A 21,040-nucleotide genomic window follows, 5' to 3' on the forward strand; every position below is an offset into this window, starting at 1 on the left:
GTTCATGACGGGTGTTATGTCATGTTTATGACAGTGTCATGTCAGTCTTATTCACCCCCCTTCAAATAAAGTGTTACCATATCTTTAGTGTAAACTTTGATGAACCACGTAGAAACAAACTCCAAATACCGCCATCAACATAATGGACATGCCTCTTGCTCTCACGGGAAGGAATTCAGAGTACAGAGTCACTCTAAAAAAAAGAAAAAGAAAAAAAAAAACACTCAAACGCAAAAAAAAAAAAAAATTAACCAATTGCTAATGTATCTCGCTTTCGCAAAAAGGACCGAGAGAACGTACGACTGAGGTGTTCCTCCAATGCCAAAGCCTACGAAGCCTCGAAGGGCCAGCAGCCAGCCGTAGACTGGACTGAAGGCGCTGAGCAGGCCGTAGTACAGAGCCCAGCACATGGACATTACCAGACCCTGTCACCAAGACACAAACAATACAGAAGGTACTGGAAGGTCATGAAACACACCTAAAAAAAAAAAACAAAAAAAAAAAAACCCAAGATGTGACACTTACTACTTTCCTTCCGTACTTGTCAGCCACATTACCCCAAATGAGTGAGCTGAACCCCATCCCAATAAAAACAACCTGATGCAAAAACAAAAAGAATAGACAAGCTGAATGCAAACAACAGCAACCACCACACAACTCTCAGAAAGCACCCAAAGGCTTTTTACTGATGTTATGAGGGCCACTTGATAGCTGGGGAGACTCCAGTCACAGTGCAGCTCGGGGCCCAGGATGCTGAGGATCATCATCTCCATGGAATCTCCCACCTGACACAGAGAAGCACATGAGACACACGCAAAACGGACAGAATGAGAGAAAGGCATCTCCAGGGTCTCTTCAGGATTCCTACCCACGCGAGTCCCGTAACGAACGAGATCTTCCACTGAAAGACTCCAAATCCGATCATTTCCAGTGCATCGTCCACTGTAAACGTTCCTGTGGAAGGTAAGAGGCAGAAACAGCGACTGGTGTCAGTTTATCAGGCACTTTGCTTCCATTTATCATTTTCCTTCCACTTCACAATAAAATGCCACATAAAATATCAAGAAAAAGTCACTGAAGTTTGTGGATGCAAGTTGACAAAATGCAGATTTCTTATTTTTAGTTACTTTTAAAAGTCTGTGGTTTGCTTTCAAAGCCTGATATCTTCAAAGGCCTAAATAAACTCTAGTGCAATCATTTAATCTCAGGATAAATCCAGCTGTTCTGTGAAGGCCTGAAGGGATTTTTAAAGAATATTAGAGCAGTGTTTCATAAACCCTTGTCCTCAAGACACTTAGTAAACAAAGTTCCATAAATCTGGTCTTTCTGGAGCAGGGGTCACCAACTCCAGTCCTCGAGGGCTACCATCCTGTAACTTTTAGATGCGTCTCTCCTCAAACACACCTGGATCAAATAAACTGCTCGTTTCCAGCCTATTGCAGAGAGGAATGAATGCTGCTGAGGGAATTCAGACATTTTGGAGCAGAGGTGAATCTAAAAGTTGCAGGATGGTAGCCCTTGAGGACTGGAGTTGGTGACCCCTGTTCTGGAGGATGATTATCTGGTTGGACAGGACTAAAATAGGTGCTTTAGGCCTTTAAGCAAAACTCTATGTATGGTAGAAAAACACCAATGTTTCACTTATTTGGCCTTACTGAACTGTTATTTGTGATTACAAATACAAAGAATTGTCAATCATATTTATGTAACAAGTATCTATTAATACAGTAATATACAATAGGATGACAGTGTAGTAAGGAGTGTTCACTGACTGAACTATGTGGGTTTAGCTATTAAAAGAGAAATAAATCAGCAGCGTAACTTTAGAGAATTGATCACAGTTATGGATCCAGTTGTGTAACCAAACACTAAAAGAGGCCCCGGCCTACATAAACTGTTCTCATATTTCTAGACTGACCTGTAGTTAAGCATTCTTTACATTGCATTCGCTCTTTTCTATTAGAAAACCACCACAATTCATCATATCAGCCGATTCTGACTGAGCTACATCTGTGGCTTCTGTTAGCATTCAAGTATAGTTGATAACACAAAGAAACAAGTCTGTGCAATTCACAAGTAGGCTGTGCAAACCTGCAGTTTTATTATTTCCAGAGCTGTTTGCGGACTCTCTGCTCCCTGAGTCGACTTTTGCTGAGGCAATGGTGCAGATCTCATTATCCGTGGCCTGGTCTTCATCAGTGTGACCCACAAAATCTCCCTCATCTCTGTCAGCACACAGAAAGAACACGTTCAGTAATTGCTAAATTAAAACGACTAATTTCACAGCTTAATGTTAACCCCCCCAAAAAAGAAGACAACTGTATTTATATGTTCATATGAGGAAGTGAAGGAGCATTAGCAAACCCTGAAAGCACATTTTTTTTCTGAGAATATAACACCTGTCAATAACTTACAGAGAGAAACAAAAATCTAGGTGTTTTTTTTTTTTTTTTACCCTGGTTCAGGATTCCTCCAGCGCTTGTAAGTGACCTTAGCAGATCTTGTCCAGTTTTCCATGTTGTAGTCCTGCAATAGAGAGGACGCATAGCTACAGCTGAAGTCAAACAGGTCATTTGTTGTCAAACCTGCTGGTGCAGTCGCTTCAAGTTTCAACGAGACAGCCAATCAGAGAACAATACCTGCAGAAACTCAAGGGGGCGTGGTTACACCAGGAAACGATAACGTTGCTTTACAAGGGGGTGATTCACAATAAAGCTGTTTAATAAAAGAATCAGTGCAAAGTAGGCAAAGTTTCAGTAAATACAATATGTCAAATGAACGATGCTGGAATAAGAAGGCTAAATTAAAAAATGTTCCTTGGAGTAAAGTGTCATTATCAGTTTCGAGTTTAAATAAACAAATATAGACAAAAACAAGCTGGATCAGAAACCCTAAGAGAATAAAAGAAGGTTTTTACAGGTACAGTGTAGAAATCATAATTGAGTTTGTATCTAAGGTATCTAAATACAAATTAAAGGCCAGAAATAGTGAATGGTACATCTGTTATCTACCAGACAAGCTATTTGCTCCATCAAAAATTATTTTCATTTTTTTATCTGACATCGCAGAGATAAAGACATAAATGACGTTATTCCATTTATACTGACTTATACCAAACACCCTCCAAAAAACAGTTTCATTGCAGAAAAATAGCTTACCTGCAGGCAAATTAAAAAAATGTAGATAAAAGGGCTGCTGTGATGAAAACAAAATACATTTCTTACAATTTTGCATGGCTGAGTGTCATGATGTATGTCAGACTGTAGGTTGTGCTATTACCCTGATGTTTTTTAACTTTCTAACCAAGCCTTATGTGTTGTCAGTTGTGTTACTTGCTTTTTGTGTGCTTGTTTGCTCAGTAATTGTGTTAATATCATTAAGAAAAACAGTTTGTTACCAGAATAACCAGTATTTCATTCAAATTACACAACCATGTTATTCAGATTGTTTCCAAACTGAACCAGACTTTTTTGTTTGTCTTTGTAATAAACTCAACATCCTGGTGAGCTGCCAGTCCAAAGCACATATTATAAAACGGAAATATCTTCAAACAGGGATGAAGTGCATTTCTCCTGTTCAAAGCTGATTCCAGACTCTCCAGATTTCATGCAGCTTTTGATGAGCATCTAAATCGTAAAGTCCTCTGTCCCCTTGTACGTGAATAAGGTCAGGTGTAGAAGCAGAAGCAAAGTAGGACATCAGAGGATGCACTGAGGCTGCGGCATGGACAGCCATAAATACAAGACAGGTGGTTTGCACAGCGCATCCCTCTGTCCCAATATCAGCCGCAGACTCACCCTGAACATCACTGAAACTCAGCAGAGTCGTAGCGGTGAGTCCGAAGAAGAAGTCCGACATGGAATCAAAGGTAAGGTTTGATGTCTGCTAGAATTTACTTAGTTTTTTAATTATTTTTAAACGTTGAAGTTGTAGAGTATCTGTAGCAGTTTAACAGAGCTCCCTGAAACTAAGAGTCCCCTTCAGCATGAAGCTGCTTCCTCAAATGAATAAGTTGGTTTGAACTTGTTAGACCTGCGGAGGAAGCAGGTTTGTCTCTATAGAAACAAGATTGGTTTTATCTCAGAGAATAAAGATACAATATAATGTCTATGGTGAAGAGTATAATTTTGCTTCCCCAAATATTTAGATATCCAGATGTGACATAACAGTCCAATGTCTGAAAGCTTTAAACGAGACTGTGTTCATTATAGAAGGTTTTACAAACGTGTAAGTATTACATAATGCATTGCTGTATGTTAATGAGCATTTTTCCATCCTGCTCTCTTGTATCACTGCGTGGTTTCCCCAATCATGAGGCAGTAACGTAAGATGGCTCCGTTGATGCTTTCAGGAAGCACTGTTAAATTTTAAACAAATGCAATTAGATGACAGCACCGCGTGGCTTGACAAGGAAGAACTGTAGCAAATGACAAACAAAAGGTGGAAGCTGCAGATCCGTTGATAGTGTTTCACAGTGATGGATGTTTTCAATGTCAGCTTCTTTTATTTCTAATTTTCTGTCAACTAAATGTGTCCCAAAGCTAATTTTTTTTGGGGGGGCTCTAGTGTAATTTACTAAATAATCTCATAACACATTTTTTTATTTTTTATTTCACATTCATAAAAATAAACTCTTTTGTGCTGGACGTTGAAGTGATGTCAATGTTTATCATTTGAACTGGAACGAATAAGGTTGCATTAATTCAGCCCTGGAATAATCTGTTACCTTCTAGTTTCATCAGGTTGCAGGTAATTACTTTGAAATACATCCATCTAATCAAAGATCAGTAACTGAATACTTTTCCTGTATGTTGTGTGGAGGAGGGTGAGAGTGGGTCTCTGGGTGGATCGGATTACAGCAACCTGGTGTTACATACCTGCACAGACATAGACATAAAAAAAAATACACACCCACACACTCTTCCTACACACACACAGTTCAACGCTTGGGTGAAGAGCTGGATGAATGTTTGCTGCCTCGGCTCCATTCATGTTTGAGCAGCCCCCTGCTTCCAGAACCAGGTGGCCCGCTCCTGAATCGCCAGTGTCAAAGCAGCAGCCAAGCAGGAAGCAGCAGTTTCATCCCTTGCTGTCTTGAATTGTGGTGAAGGGTTTGTGTTAAGGCTGTTTTTTTTGTTTTGTTTTGTTTTTTTTTTGGATGAAGGACAGTGGAGTGTCCGAAGACAGAATAGCTTAGACCATTGCTGAACTGAAGAGGCTCAAATATGGAAGATATTCTCATATTTTAAAGCCTCTGTGCTGGAGTTTGTGTGCCCGAGTTGCACACCTGTGGACCGAGAATCGTCACAGAAGACCGGTTCAACCATGACACACATGGCTCTGGAAGAGAGGGAGGTAAATCTATCTACACTACCATGAATAAAAAAAATTGTGTAACCTTTTTGCTTCTTTCCATATTATGTTTATTATTTTTTCTTCTTCTCCTGCGCCTGATCATGACAACATTGTGCAGAATTCGCCTAAATAAATAAGGAAAGTGAACAAAACAAGGACTGAAGAAGAAATTCTTGGACATTAGAAAGAATGGGCTTCAACTAACTGGTGAACCTTGGAAACAGAAGAGACCATGTGGTTTATTTCCAGGCTGATGAAGCACAGACCGGATCTTAACTTTTGTAGTGATGCTGATGCGAGACTGGCTGTTCAGTCCACGTGTGTGTAGTGCTGAGGTTTATCTTGTGCTGGGGATGTTTTTAATAGATATCCAGTTCTTATGAGTTATGTCTGCATTTTTTGTGAAATCATTTCACCAAGGCTGCCGCATATCACTTGTCCTGCTGTGGCGATCATTGAAAGTCATTTAGATTAGCTTTGATGCTTCAAGCTTTGACTGCTCTGGTCTGTCATAGTAAAGAAAGAGCCGACTCAAAAACTGGTTGATCTGTGTTCCGGGTTCTGATGGTGAGATACATGTATCTGCAGATCATGAGCAAAAGAAGAAGATCCTGAATGCAAGCAGGTTGGATGGGCTCTGCCTTAGAAATAGGGTGAAGGTCTTCTTCATCTCCTCAGAAAATGAATTAGTCTATGGAGGTTGTCGGATATATGATCCCACTTCAAATTTTCTGGGTACATCGCAGTTTGAGGAGACACAGAACACACTTTGTTGGTTGCAACTTTCTTTTGGGGACACTTTGGGATCCCTAGAATAATAATAATAATGGCTGGTGAGAAAGGTGTCAGGGTTTCCCTCCAGGATCTCAAAACTTTATATCTACAATAAATTAGCAATTGCAATTGTTGGTCCATTCATCTGAATATTGGTGAAATGTTAGATAGGAGTAACACAAAGATGCTATATTTGTGTTGTGACACAATTTAGTTTGTTTTGCAGGTTTTGCACCTTTTCATTTGTTGTTCATTCTTACAAGCTAAAGCATGATGCTTGGGACAAAATGCTTTTAAAAAATTTCTTTAGGTCAGTCCTGTCTAATAAGTATTTTATTTTTAAATCTATCAGGATCTAACCTCCAGCATGCAAAGCTGAAAACATTCAGCTGAGCTGGCAGGTGTGAGTAACTTAGGGAACTGGTGTGTTTGAAGGACCGATTAAGGTCAGGTTTCTCCAAACACCTGCAGCCCCCCTAAATGTATATTGCCCTTGGTGATGTATGGTGTCACTCAGCGGCCCACGAGGAGAGCTATCTCTTTCAGGAGGCTAACTGCCACTTTGTGGCTGGGTAACAGGATCCAGCACCGAACTGGATGGACACGGACAATAGGGTGTCCTCTCAGGTGATGATCTTCAAGTCAGATAGACTTTCCGGCTGAGATATGGTTTTTTTATTGTGCTTGCTCTTACTGAGATATCGTCACTTGGGTTATGTCATTTTTTTTTTGTTTGTTTGTTTTCAGTTCAGGAAGTCGTTACCATTTAGCTCAAATGGTACTAAATGGTACTGACGTCCATTACCAGGAAAGCAAACGTTTCCTTTAGTGGTTTTTGGTGACGTACCAGTACAGTGTTTTGCCTTCTGTCTGCTTCTTGAGGACACATTTCCTTTGATTGGTAATCTGTCTTTTGCACTAAATGATACCTGATCACTTAGAAGATAACAGAAACATGATGTGAGGACAACAGGGAACAACAACCTGGCGCTCCCAGTGTAGGTCCCCTTGACCTCAACGACCTACTGGGAGCACAGCAATATAAAATATCAATGAAATATGCAGGCATTTGTTCACACAGAGACCTAAAAAGCAGTTTTGAAAGATTCTGAACAGATATGCAACAACTGTGGCTTAAGCATCTCTAGGTGTAAAAAGGAGATATTCAATTGACGATAATCTGCGTAAGTAATGTTTGGATATTCTTCCCTTTCATTCATGGGTTTTCTCCATGACATCTAAACACATCCGCGTTAGGTTAACTGGTTTTCCTGGATCTAATTTCACATTGGGATGGTTTTCTATTCTTTATCTTTGTGTTGCAATGTGATGAACCCCCTACCTGTCCAACGTGTGTCCCACCTCTCTCCTGCGACTGCTGTTGAAGAGTCATGCCTTCCCCAAGAAAATTAAATAAAATAGAAGAATGGATTGATCCGACCAAAGTGGCCTAACAAGCAAAATACATGTTGACAAGTAAAAGGAGGAGACAAATCAATCAGAAATAACCGCATGTGGAAACAGTGAAAAAAAGAAACAAAACCTTAAACAAATACCAAGAAAATCAGTTCAGAGTAAAACAAAAAGTAAAAAAAAAAAAACAACAAAAAAAAAACAAAACACAGCAAGGCTTAATGATGATCATTCACAGCCACTTTAGAAAGTATGCTCAAATCTCGCATAATATTTTCTTATATATATTTAATTTCTTACTCCATTTGTATTTTAATCCCCATTTGGGTCTATTCAAACTACAAGACGGGGCAGATTCTGTGTCCTAAATAAAATAAAAACAATTACAAGCAGTTAGATATCACAAAGCTAAATTTCATTACTCTTGATTATGAGCAAATTATAGATAACCACCTTTTATCATCTGTTGCCACAGCGGGCACAAACGTCTGTCGAATAGTTGTTTTCCAGTTCCAAGGGCTTTTTGAGTTTTGAATCAGTCATGATTTTAGTAGGAAATGTGTTTTAGCAAACACAACTGCTGGAATGAATCTATTTCAGAAAACAGTTTTGTTTGTGTTTTCAACTATATCCACCCATAAACTTCAATAATAAAAGAAGAATACAAACAAATACATATTTAGAACTGGACACTCTTCCTTTTTTAAAACACTCCCTACATAATTTATGACTTCCTATAGGAGGAAACCGAGGATATAATCCATCAGTGTTTCCTGTGTTCCCCCAATAAAAGCAGATGTTCAGGTTCAGTTGGGGAAAAAAAAAGAAGAGAGGCATCAGGACAACCATCGAGGGCCCTGAGAGTAGGTAAATATTTGATTTGACTTCCAGTCAATCATTGTTAACTTCATCATATTTGAAAAATTCAAATATTTTATTGTACATTTCTTCTGTGTCACTAAATCAGATGTTATTAAATCAGTTACTGTGACTTGATAGCAGCTAAACTTGGCAGAGATAATACGAAACCACAGAAACGTGGTACAAGACGGCTCATACCGCCGTAGTTAAAGTGCAATGAATCTCTGGTTATACCCTGGCAGAAACTGAGCTGTGTATTAAATAGTTAGGTATATTCTGCGTTTATGCATATAATCATGAAGACCTCTATCTCTTAACTGTACTTTGATACTGAAATGTTGTTGAAATCTACTCTGTTTTCCAGGCTCGGTTGCCTGTTTTCTGATTTAAAAATTGCAAAAAAAAAAAAAAAGAGTAATGGGTCTATGGAGAACACATAAGCAGATAAGATAGAGGTGGCTGAATTTAGATTCACATAGGAATAGCGGATGTGGCCAAGGACGCTAACTGGAATCCACAGATATGAGCACAAAAACGTCGGCAGTGAGACGCCCACTGGGAGAGATATTTTACCAGGACTGTTGGCATGTGTCTCAATATTTTCCTCACCAACACCACAGAAAAAAAAAATACAATAGAGAGAAAAGTGACACACAAAAAAGAAAACAACAGCTGCATCCATCTGAACTAGAGTAAAAATAACTTTACCAGTCCTGTTCAAATTAAACCAAAGACGAAACAAGTCAAATTCGGTTCAGCCTTTGATTAACCCTGATAGTTAAAACATTTATGTAGATGTTTCCATATTTCACTTCTCTTTCACATTTAAGCTTTGTTTAGATAAAAAGCAACGCTGTCTTTTCTGTTTTGTTAGTGAAATGTTGCTCTCAAGAAAAATACTGTCCTGAGATTTCCATTAGTTTTGCTTAGTGTAACATTTTTAAATGATCTTGTGGTCTTCCAGTGTTTTTTAAATTTACCTCTAATTTTCACTTCGGTTCTCAATAAAGGTGAATAGCATTCAGTGAGTTCTTGAAAAATAAAAGAAAGAAACAAAGAAACGAAAAATGATCTTTTTCTTCTCTTTCTTTTTTCCTTTTATATTACTTATCATCTTGTGGAATTGGTTTGGTGAAGTCTGATCGGGTTAAAAATGGCAGCCTGTAAAAAACGGTGATGCAACTTTTCTGGTCTTTTGTATAAACAAACAATCTAGGTCACAAAATTTGACCAAATATTACGTTAGAACCAAACAAACTTCTTTCCAAAAGCCAATAAGCTGTATTTGGGAATATGGCCTTCCTAGTTTTACTAACTGCTAATTAATGCTAACAGAAATGATACTATGCTTATCTCTGTGCTCATAAACGAAACATCTATGAACAAAAAGCTATAGATCCATTTTCTAGTTACATTTTCTAACTTTTCCATTTTCCCTAGCAAAGAAACGAAAAGATAAAGTCTTGCTGTAAACAAAGACAATAGTGGAAAGCCAGGGGTGACGTTATCCAGGGCCATTTTACTGGAAAGTCTATTTAGGTTAAGGTTTGACTTCAGACTTTTGCAGCCCTCCACCAGACAGGGAGTTGGACCTGAATGAACAATAACTTGTTATCTCCTCCTGTTGTTTCCCGGTCTTATCGCTCCTGTTTTGACACAGAGCCTGGACGAGCGGTGTAACCGGATCCTGAGGAACATGGAGGCCTCCCTGACGGCCCGGGATCGCGTGGGCATCCAGGATTTTGTTCTGCTGGATGCCTACACTAGTGAGAGTGCCTTTCTGGACAACCTGAGGAAACGCTTCCACGAGAACCTGATTTATGTGGGTGCTTCCTGTGCAGCTTGTTCCCTTAAGTCTAATGAAACCTCACAGCCCTCGGCCTCTAACCCCGGCTGTCCTAATGTGGCATTTTACCATCTATCTGTCACCTTGTGCTGCTGATATAGCAGCTCTGCGTCTTTGAATCTGCAGAGCGAGCATTTAGAAAGGTCACAACCACCCAACGGGTCACGGTGACAAGCGATTAAACTTAATAAACTTATTGCTGTTGGTAAAGGACAAAACTAAATATAATCGTGGAAGAATATTTGTAATCAGTAGAAGAAGAATAGTTGTATTATTACTGAATGTGCAAGAGCTGCAGGTCACGAGTTCATGTCCTTGTCTTTGTTTGAAGACCTACATCGGGACGCTTCTGGTGTCGGTCAACCCGTACAAAGACTTGGACATCTACAGCAAGAAGCAAATGGACACCTATATGGGAGTTAACTTCTTTGAACTGCCACCTCACATGTAAGTTCTTGTTTTATATCTTTTTAAACATCTGAGAGATAAACCAGATGAATCAATTCAGGAATATATTGTTTCAGAGAGTGTGGATATCTTTGAATTGAGGACCATCATCATAACATTACTTGCAAATATTAGTAGTTTTCACAATTTCACACATCTTGCATTTGAAATTCACGCCAATACTTTTAAGTTTGTTGTCCCTTTGAGAGATACGCCTCCATCAGGTTTTCTCTAGTTTTACCCTGAGATTTATTTCATCGATATTTAATCAGTTTTTACCGGGTTTATCTTTTCGCTGCTGAAGAAAAGCATTCACACAAAAACCACTGCTCTTTACAGACAATGAGTTTGACTATTTTCTGGTCATTGTATGTCTTAAGAAGGGGAAACTTAGGCTTTATGGAGACAAAATTGATTTAGTTTGAGCATTTTTATTTCTGGGATTGAAATCTAAAACGTAAGAATATGTTACCCCCCTCCAAATAACTTCAGGTAAAACTTCAAATAATTTAAACTAAATCTTACAAAAAAATAGTGGTTTGTGCTGTTGTGTGGTGTGGAAATGACAACAGATACACAGATAAGGTGTCAATAAGAAAATGAGAAATACAAAGACATAAATCGTTATGTTGGAAATTTGGTGAAATAATCTAAAATGTGAACATTACTGAGCTGGAAAATATTGATCCATGAAAATCAAGAGTCTTCTTGCATTGCCTTAACCTGTTTCCTGTATTAGTTACGCTCTGGCAGACAACGTTTTCCGCACCATGCTGTCGGAGTTCAACAACCACTTCATCCTGATCTCAGGAGAGAGCGGGGCTGGAAAGACCGAGGCCTCCAAAAAAATCCTCCAGTTCTACGCTGTCAGCTGTCCGAGCACCAAACTCCTGAACAACGTCCGGGACAGGCTGCTGCTCTCCAATCCAGTGCTTGAAGTCAGTGGCAAATTAATGCTACGCTCTTTTTTAGGTAAACATATAATTTTAAATCAAGCATTTGATTCTTTTATTTTCCTGTAGGCTTTCGGAAATGCCAAAACCCTGAAAAATGACAACTCAAGCCGCTTTGGGAAATACATGGACATCCAGTTTGACCATCGGGTAGACTGGAATGCTTACACACAAAGAATAAAAAATACTGACAAATCACACAGAATCTGGAGTTTAGAGATTGTCTTCTTCCTTAGGGTGGAGCTGTGGGTGGTCACATCCTTAGTTACCTGCTGGAGAAGTCCCGCGTGGTTCACCAGAACCACGGCGAGAGAAACTTCCACATCTTCTACCAGCTGGTGGAGGGAGGAGAGGAGGATCTGCTCCGCTGGCTGGGCCTGGAGAGAAACTGCAAGAACTACCGTTACCTGGTGCAGGTAAGAGGAAATTTAGAAAAGAAATCTGCCAAAAATCTCCGAAATTTTGAAATTAATCTCTAAACCAGTGTTTCTCAACCCTGGTCCTCAGCGCCCCCCTGCTCTGCATGTTTTAGATGTACCTCTATTCCAGAACAGCTGATTCAAATGATTGCATGACCATAAAGTACTGCAGAAGCCTGTTAATCACCCAGAGATACAATTCATGTGTGTGGCAGAAGGGAAATACCTAAAACATGCAGGACAGGGGGGCGCTGAGGACCAGGGTTGAGAAACACTGCTCTAAACATTTTCTCACATACATGCTCCACAAATTTTTTAAATCAGAAGTTTATATTTCATGCTTTCAGGGGGATTGTGCCAAAGTTAGCTCGATCAATGATAAAAGCGACTGGAAGACAGTGCGGAAAGCGCTGTCTGTCATAGACTTTGGCGAAAGTGACACTGAGGTGAGGTGACACAGTCAGTCATTATGTTCAAATTTACATGATTTCTTTCTCTGATTGTCTCTGTGTTGTGTCAATGCAGCACCTGTTTGGCATTATTGCCAGTGTGCTCCACTTGGGGAACCTAAAGTTTGACGCAGACGCTCGAGGATACGCCACGATCAAAAACAACCAGGAGATGCATTGGGTGTCAAAAGTAAACCGTCTGTCTGTGCCGCACCGACCTTCTCACGTGAATGAATTTAACACCCACAGCGTGTTTTTGTCTGTCTTTGTTGCAGTTGTTGGGTATTCCTAATCAGGTGCTACAACAGGGTTTAACCCATAGAAAGATAGAAGCCAAAACAGAAGAGGTGATGCTCCCGTAGCTTTGGATGTGTTTTACCAATTTCTGATGTTTGTTTGCAGTCAAACGTTCACATTATTTTGCTCTCAAAGGTGCTCAGCCCATTCTCAGTGGAACATGCTGTATATGCCAGGGATGCCCTTGCCAAAGCCATCTATGGCCGAACCTTCAACTGGCTGGTCAACAAGATCAATGAATCACTGGCTAACCAGGTCAGCACTGCGTTGGTGTGCTTTAGCTGCTCTACTGGACAGAGCAAGAAAACCTGGATGTGACATTTGATTAGTTTGAATTCTGACAATATTTTCTGCCTTGCAAAACAATTTACAATACTGCAGCTTTTTGCCTCAACCAGCACTCTTTAAACAGCATGAGGAAAATGCCACATGTAGCATTTTTTAACATATAAAGTGTTCAGTCTATTCCTCTAATAACTCCTTCATGAAGAATGCAGGACTACGAGTTTGTTGGTTGTTTTTTGGATTAAGGTTCTCATTTTCCAATGTGTCACTTTATGCGGACACAAAGGTCTTGGCCAATATTTGCTCCTTTGATAAATTAAACAGCTGTGTTCAAAGCTTGGTAGATAATTTTATAGTTTAACCCTGTTTGAAATGTGTCCACATCTTCATCCTTGGTGTGTTTTTGTTTTTTGTGAGGAGGCTTGTTCATTAATGGTGCTTAAAAAAGTGCTACAGTCTCCACAGATCAGTTGTAGACTGGGTTTAAATTAAAAACCCATAGACTCACTTACTATTTAGTTAACTGCTGAACACTGTTAGGTGTGCCAAATTTTTAATTTTGGTGTATCAGAGTGAAAGCAGCAGCAGATTTTTAAGTCTAAAAAAATAAAAAATAAAAAAAATAAAAAATAGAAAACTGTTACATTTTTCACCCACTTCACAATTCTGATACTTTTGTTCTTTTACGAAAGAAAAACTCAGTAAAATACAATGAATTTGATTTGTGACTGTAAAGTTACAAAATATAAAACACTTTTGCAAGACAACATATTTGGTCAAACTCCTCTGTATTTTTTGCCACTAATCCGTATCCTTGTGTGTTTATGCCGTCTTGTGCTGCGTTCAGGATTCCTCAAGGAAGATGGTGGTCGGCCTGCTGGACATCTACGGGTTTGAAGTTTTCAGTGTTAACAGGTGAGATCATGCACATTTTACCATTTTCAGACAAAAAACACTTTGAACATAATAACACTTTTTCCCCTTTTCCGTTTCAGCTTTGAACAGTTTTGCATCAACTACTGCAACGAGAAGCTGCAGCAGCTTTTCATCCAGCTGACACTTAAATCAGAGCAGGAGGAATACGAGCTGGAAGGGATCGAAGTAATAATGCAGTTATTCAGTTGCATCAATAAACGACATGATTCATAAAACAATCTAATGTTTTTAATGTTCTTGTGCAAAGTGGGAACCGGTGCCATTTTTTAACAACAAGATAATCTGTGACCTTGTGGAGGAGAAATTCAGAGGAATCATCTCGTTGTTGGTAGGTATTTGAATAAGCTATGGTCATTAATGAATGAATTAATAAACCTTTGGCTAAATAAAACACAGACGTCTGATTTTCATGCTGATAGGATGAGGAATGTTTGCGTCCTGGGGAGGCCACCGACCTCACCTTTCTGGAGAAGATGGAGGAAAAGATTGGCGGCCATCCTCATTTTGTCACGTGAGATTTTAATTCTTTGGAAAATTCACCTTTATGGCATCTAAACTACGGTCATCTTAAATGTTTCTCCTCACACAGGCACAAACTTGCAGACAAAAACACGAGAAAAACACTGGAAAGAGGAGATTTCCGCCTCCTACACTATGCCGGGGAGGTTACATATTGTGTTGTTGGTAAGTAATAATAAGACTGTTGATAACTATTAGAGAAGCTTAACATGCTAATTTGTTTTTTATATTATTATTATTCCTTTTACACTACAGCTGTTTTCAGTGAGATAAGAAATAGGGTGTTTATTAAAAAATGTATAAGTGAAATATGTTTTTCTTTTGACATTTCAGGATTCTTGGACAAAAACAACGATCTGTTGTATCGAAGTGGAAAAGAGGTGATTTTATTCTGGGTCTCTATGTTCAGCAAAGCGGTGATTCTGTGGACAGAAATGTGTTTTATTTAAACATTAAACAGAGTTTAACAATAATTATCCTCAATAGTTTATTTGAAAAGCTTAATGATAGGTTTTTATCCATTTCACATTTTGCTTTGTAAGAAGTTGTGCTGCGTTTTTCCCCCATTGTTGACCTTTCACCTTGTTCAACCTGTTTGGTACGAGGTTCAAATAAAAAACGTTGATTCATGATGGTACCTCCACCATGCACTGAAGCTTTGCTTGACTTCAGTACTTTATTTTCCTTTCATTTTTCTGATTCAAAACTTTCACATAAAATATCTTCTCGGTGATATTATCTTTTGTCTTTTGATTTTGGGAAACAAAAGAGAACAAAAAAAACAACAAAAAAAAAACAAAAAACATTTTCCCCCCAACAAAGCAATATATATTTTTTTTAACCAAAGAATACAATTATCAATAAATCACAAAAATATGTCATTGCACTGGGGTTATTAGCATTTCTTCATTTCTTTTGAATTTCTAATCAAGACCAGTTAACGTATTATTCTTCTGTTTTCCATAAGGTCATGCAACACTCCAAAAATGTTATCATCAAACACTGCTTTCCCTCCTCTGAACCCGACAGCAAAAAGAGACCAGAAACTGTGAGAAGATGCTCAGACGACACTTAATCTTCCTCAGCCTTTAATCTGGAAGTGGTTCAAATTGTCCACCTTGTCCTGCATCTCTTTAGGTGGTGACCCAGTTTAAGAACAGCCTGGTTGGCCTGACTGAGATCCTAATGTCCAAAGAGCCTTGGTATGTGCGCTGCATCAAACCGAATGAATCCAAACAACCAGGTGAGACCAGATTACATTTACACAAAATGGAGTCTGTTCACTGTGCTGCTGATGGGGCAGATAACTGAGCTGAAATCTCAGTCCTCTGGTGTGCTTTGCAGCAAAATTTGATGATGTGCTGGTGAGACATCAGGTTAAATACCTGGGGCTCATGGAGCACCTGAGGGTCAGGCGAGCCGGCTTTGCATACCGACGCAAATATGAGATCTTTCTCCAGAGGTAGCAGAACATCTTCAGGCTGATTTAATCATCTTACTTTGTAAAGTTTGCTCTAGTTGCTGCAAATGGTCCTTCTCTGCACTAGGTATAAAGCTCTGTGTCCAGACACCTGGCCCAACTGGAAAGGTACGCCAGCAGAGGGCGTTCGCTGCCTCATTAAACACCTGGGCTACAAAACCAATGAGTATAAATTAGGCAGGTTGGTAGATGCTCAGCACGGTTTCGAAAGATTACTAACAATCTATAATCCCTGTCAAGAATCACTGGATCTTTTGACGCTTTAAATGTTGGCTTTCCACTTGAAGGACGAAGATTTTCATCCGCCATCCCCGGACTCTGTTTGCGACAGAAGACGCCTTTCAGGTCTGCAAGCATCAGCTTGGTAAGAAATAACTCGGTTTCAATCAGTTCAAAATATGAAACAATAATAGGACAATCTTATCAGAAGTGCCGTAAAATGTGAAAACATCATCTGTCACTATAGCAACAAGGATTCAAGCCAAATACAAAGGTTACAGGGTGAAAGAAGACTACCTGAAACAGAAAGAGGCTGGTGAGTGACTGAAGTGACGCTAGTTGAGTAAGATGTGATGATGTTTTCAAAATCAGAAACAACATGTCTTTTTTTAGATGTTAATTTTAAAGTAATTCATCCCGTGTGTTTGTCCAAACAGCCACTAAAATTGAAAACTGCTGGAGAGGTTTGATGGCGAGGAAGGAGCGTGAGAGGAGAGCTTGGGCGGTCAAGGTCATCAAGAAGTACGGCACAATAATCACAATAATGTCTGATAAAGCAGCTTAATGAGACAATAAGCTGACCTGCTTGATTGACTTTTGATAGATTCATCAAAGGTTTCATGACCAGAAATCAACCAGCCTGCATTGACAACAGTGAGTACCTGGCCTACGTGAGGCAGAACTACCTGACCCGCCTGAAGGAAAACCTTCCCAAATCGGTCCTGGACATGGACTCGTGGCTCACCCCGCCACCCATTTTAAAGGAGGTAAATGAGCTTTACATGTTTCTGAAGAATGCCGTGGCAGTGATTGTATTGTGCGATTCTTAAGACGTAAAACATATGACAATGTTTTTTTTATTTTGTAGAGCTCGCAGCTCTTGCAGAACATCTTCGCTCGCTATTTGGTGAGGCAGTACGTCCGAGAAATCACCCCACAAAGGAAGGCTCAGGTAGGATCCACCGTTTTCAAAAAAATATCTTCAACTCACTTATTCTATCTTTGGCAATCTCAGTATGCTTGTTCCATCCCATTTTAAAGGACCCATAGTTTCCTTACATTAGTTTTGTAGTTAGATAAAACTACAAAACTAGTTGTAGTTTTGTACAACTAGTTTTGTAGTTGTACAAAACTAGTTGTACAAAACTAGTTTTGTACTAGTTTTGTACTAGTTTTGTAGTACAAAACTAGTACAAAACTAGTACTAGTTGGAAGCTGCTTGGAAGCATCTTCCAAGCAGCATCTTGGAAACTGCTGCTTCCAAGATGCAGCAGTTGTGCATCTTGGAAGCACAACTGCTGCATTAAATCTATTTTCCATGTATAGCCTCTATAATTGTTTTAATAGTTTTTGCAGTTATTGTTCTTGTTTCTCAGAATTCAATTTAAACAATTAAAGTCACCATGTTACATTGTTTGGATGTTTCTCCTTCTCCAGCTTCTCCTCAAAGCCCAAACAAGCTCCATGTTCAAAGGAAAAAAAGAAAACTACCCACTCAGTGTGTGCAGACCGTTTGTGGACACGAGGATTGGTAAGATTGCTTTAGTAGTATTTTTTTTTTCATACATGTGAGACATGGTGGTGGCAGTATTATGCTGTGTGGATGTGTGTTGTGTTGGGACAGGAAAGCTGGAAACAAATACACCCCACAATTTTTAGTTTTATTATTTGTAAAAAGATGAAAACACTATATTCCTTTCTTCCATTTTACAACTATACACTGCTCAAACAAAATACATGAAAGTTTGCTAAAACATGCGAAACTGTAGACTTTGATCAATTTGTTGACTGGATCCTCTCTTTTTAAACTTTTAAGCTTTAGAAGACATTAACCTCAAGGTCCTTCAGACTATTCAGCATGAGCACCTCCAGGTAAATCAGAGCCAGAGTTCACTCTGCCTCTTTTTGTTTTTGTTTTTCTTGATATCTTCCCAATTATTTGCGTTTCGTCCACAGTACGGCGTTCCAGTGGTGAAGTACGACAGGAACGGCTTCAGGCCTCGTCTTCGGCAGCTCATCTTCACCCAGGAAGCCGCCTACCTGGTCGAAGAGACAAAGATCAAGCAGCGGATTGATTTTACCTCGCTGAAAGGTAATGAGGCTCCTAAATGAAAGTAAACTTATTACTTCACTATTTGGTGTAGCTGCATCTTAATTTCCTTCTTGCTGTGTCATCCATGCTTATGAGTAACGCATGCTAAAGATGTTTTCAGGCAAACTGCTCAGCTTGGGAATCAAATCTTACATTAAGGATTAATTAATACAAAGTTTTTCCTGATATCCATGGAATAAAGTAGAGTTTGTATGCATTGAAACATGTATGTGCTGATTCGGTGATATGTTTTGAATCATTGTGCCGATGAAAAACAAAATCCCAATGTTTTTTTACTGGAAGATAACATTGGATTTTTAATTTAAATGTCTTGATACTTTAGCAAGTTTCCTAGAACCTTTGAAATATAAACAGGCCCACAGCATTACAGATCCTCCACCGTACTTAACCTGGGACAATACGTTATTAAATATTTTTATGTTACTAAAATGCTCTTAGTGTAATATCAAAACCTTCAAAGATACTTTTCATTAAATCAATATGTTAAACATGTTTTGTTGTTTTATTGGATTTATTTAACATCTTAAATGTTGTGTTTTTATCTACTGTAGGTGCAAAAATTAATCATTATTAATTGAAATAAAGACTTGAAAGCATAATTCTGTGTGTAATTAATCTATATCCTGTGTTTTGCTTAGTGAATGGAGATAATAAAATAAATTTTCTAAATGTAATAATCTTATGAATATGTCTGTAATTTGCATGTATTGGTTATTATCTAGACTTGGTGACCCAAAGTTGCAGTTTTCTGAAATTGAGCTTTGGAGATTTTCTTAGTCTTACTGCTAGGGAAGCAATTACATTCTTGCATTTATTGTAATTAAATAAGTATCCCCTTATTTTTTATTTATTTATTTTTGTGTGTATTGAATGAATTCACTCAAATTAAATGTTGGATTTTCATGAATCTAACTCGATAAGATTATGTAAGCACAAAAATAGATCAGTTTATTTTAGAGATATTTTACAAATCAGAATAAGAATAAAAGATCCTGATCTGATTCTTTTCTAGGTGTGTCTGTGAGCAACCTGAGCGACAACTTCCTCATCCTCCATGTTACCTGCGATGATATCAAGCAAAAGGTTTGATGTCTCTTTTGCAATGAAAGATCATTATGAGACAGTAATCAGGTTGGTACTGTAATTAAATATGGAGGACCAATCGTGCTTGTTGTTTCAGGGAGATCTGGTTCTGCAGTGCGACTTCCTCTACGAGGCTCTGACTAAGCTCAGTTTTATTGCTGACAAGCAGAGCTGTGTCAAAGTGGTTCAGGGGAGGTACAGAGTCTGGATCATACTCAGCATTATTTCAATAATTCCAGTTAAGAATCGTCTCTCTCTGTGTTCAGCGTGAGGTTCGACATTCAGCCTGGCAGAGAGGGGTTTGTCGACTTCAAAAGCGGCCAGGAGTCCATGGTCTACAGAGCAAAGAACGGCCACTTGATGGTGGTGAGTGTGGAGTTCAGATAATTATACTTTTTAAGCAAACACACAAGCAACTGATTGAGATTTGTGTCTTTTAGGAATCAACAAGAACCAGATGAAGATGAAGCTTAGAAGCATCAAAGATGCAAATCTTTAAAACAAAACAAACAAAAAAAAACAGCCATGCTTTCTCTACCTGCTTTCCCTCATGCTCTTCATAATGACTGATTTTAAGTTTTTCATCTTTATGATATCACTTTACAGTAGTCTGATGTTGTTCGTCACCAAATAATGCCAATATCTCAACAGCAGAAAGAGCAACTCATAGAAGAAAACATATAAATTATATAAGCTAAATAAAGCCTGTTTTGTATTTGACGTTTGTTGATATGGCAATCTAAGACATGCATGTGTAAAACCATAAAGAGCTTCATGATGCCACACCTTTGTGTAAGAACATGCTTAACCATGCGTACGTTTATAATTAACTTTAGAAAACTATGTTAGTGAAAATACACTGCAATAAATAATTCTCAGTCTGTCTATACCCTGTGTTCACTGATGATCCCCGTATAGCAGCTCCCGCTGCTGAGCATTTGCTGATTATGCATAAGGTTGTGATGGAAAAACAAACCCTGAAGAGTCTTTCCTCGGTTATTTCAGTCAGAACAGGAAAGATTTTGTTGAGTGACAGCAAATCCTTAATTCTTAGTGCTAAATATAATGTTGGTCCACACTTTGCAGTTGTAGCACTGACCTCTTTAGGGTTTCCAAGAGATTTAGGAAAGTGATTTGGGGGAGTGTTGATCAGAGGGGCAAATATGAGATCACACATTGATGTTGGACAAGAGGGACTGGCCTCCAGTCTCCACTGTTATTAATCTCTGAGGAGTTCAGGGCTCTGCGACGGCAAAGGAAATGCAAACTCATTAAACTCTACAGAATATACTTGAGCTAATCTGATAATCTGAAGGCCACATGAAGTTTGGAGAATCTCAACACCCAATATATATATTTATTATAGATATATATGGTTTGTGTTGATATTGCAGTTCAACAATACCAATAAGGTATATTGAATCCCTCTCACACAGGTTGACTTGCTTATGGCTGTAAAGTTTTATCTATGCTAAAATTGCCACTGTGGTAGTAAATATTGATGTTTTCACAACCAAGGAGATTTAGGATTGTTGACTACTGTCAATTTTTTTTTAGAGAAAATGCTTCTGAATGCATCAGCATATTTACT

At 38.7% G+C, this 21,040-nt stretch overlaps 2 protein-coding genes across 4 annotated transcripts in view; one reads left to right on the plus strand and one right to left on the minus strand.

Moving 5' to 3' along the window:
* svopb (SV2 related protein b) overlaps nt 1-2,586 on the minus strand; it is a 6,497-nt gene extending 3,911 nt beyond the window's left edge. Inside the window, exons 1-7 of the mRNA XM_016679726.1 lie at nt 2,456-2,586; nt 2,092-2,225; nt 869-954; nt 687-785; nt 526-597; nt 301-425; nt 130-193 (exon numbers count right to left, since the gene is read on the minus strand). Of these exons, the coding sequence (XP_016535212.1) occupies nt 130-193; nt 301-425; nt 526-597; nt 687-785; nt 869-954; nt 2,092-2,225; nt 2,456-2,517 (642 nt within the window). The 5' untranslated portion in view covers nt 2,518-2,586. The remainder of the gene's footprint in view (nt 1-129; nt 194-300; nt 426-525; nt 598-686; nt 786-868; nt 955-2,091; nt 2,226-2,455) is intronic.
* Nucleotides 2,587-3,759: 1,173 nt separating this feature from the next.
* On the plus strand, nt 3,760-19,963 carry myo1hb (myosin IHb). Of its 3 annotated transcripts, none has more exons than XM_016679739.1 (32): nt 3,760-3,868; nt 10,064-10,225; nt 10,581-10,696; nt 11,436-11,634; nt 11,719-11,799; nt 11,886-12,065; nt 12,416-12,514; nt 12,594-12,707; nt 12,793-12,864; nt 12,950-13,069; nt 13,947-14,014; nt 14,095-14,200; nt 14,283-14,363; nt 14,455-14,546; nt 14,625-14,719; nt 14,888-14,934; nt 15,522-15,602; nt 15,692-15,797; nt 15,899-16,016; nt 16,102-16,215; nt 16,322-16,398; nt 16,501-16,569; nt 16,691-16,775; nt 16,858-17,020; nt 17,122-17,205; nt 17,691-17,784; nt 18,070-18,125; nt 18,210-18,345; nt 19,379-19,449; nt 19,547-19,644; nt 19,716-19,815; nt 19,890-19,963. In XM_016679739.1, exons 1-32 carry the CDS (start codon nt 3,857-3,859, stop codon nt 19,908-19,910), a joined length of 3,117 nt encoding a protein of 1,038 aa, XP_016535225.1. In that variant the 5' UTR covers nt 3,760-3,856; the 3' UTR covers nt 19,911-19,963. The 3 variants fall into 3 exon arrangements, with proteins under 3 accessions (XP_016535225.1, XP_007568099.2, XP_016535230.1); XM_007568037.2 differs by lacking the exon at nt 3,760-3,868 and adding an exon at nt 5,037-5,355; XM_016679744.1 differs by lacking the exon at nt 3,760-3,868 and adding an exon at nt 8,364-8,409.
* The last annotated feature ends 1,077 nt before the right edge of the window (nt 19,964-21,040 follow it).

The sequence above is a fragment of the Poecilia formosa genome, unplaced genomic scaffold (genome assembly GCF_000485575.1).
Source record: "Poecilia formosa unplaced genomic scaffold, Poecilia_formosa-5.1.2 Scaffold6, whole genome shotgun sequence".
Lineage (NCBI taxonomy): Eukaryota > Metazoa > Chordata > Actinopteri > Cyprinodontiformes > Poeciliidae > Poecilia > Poecilia formosa.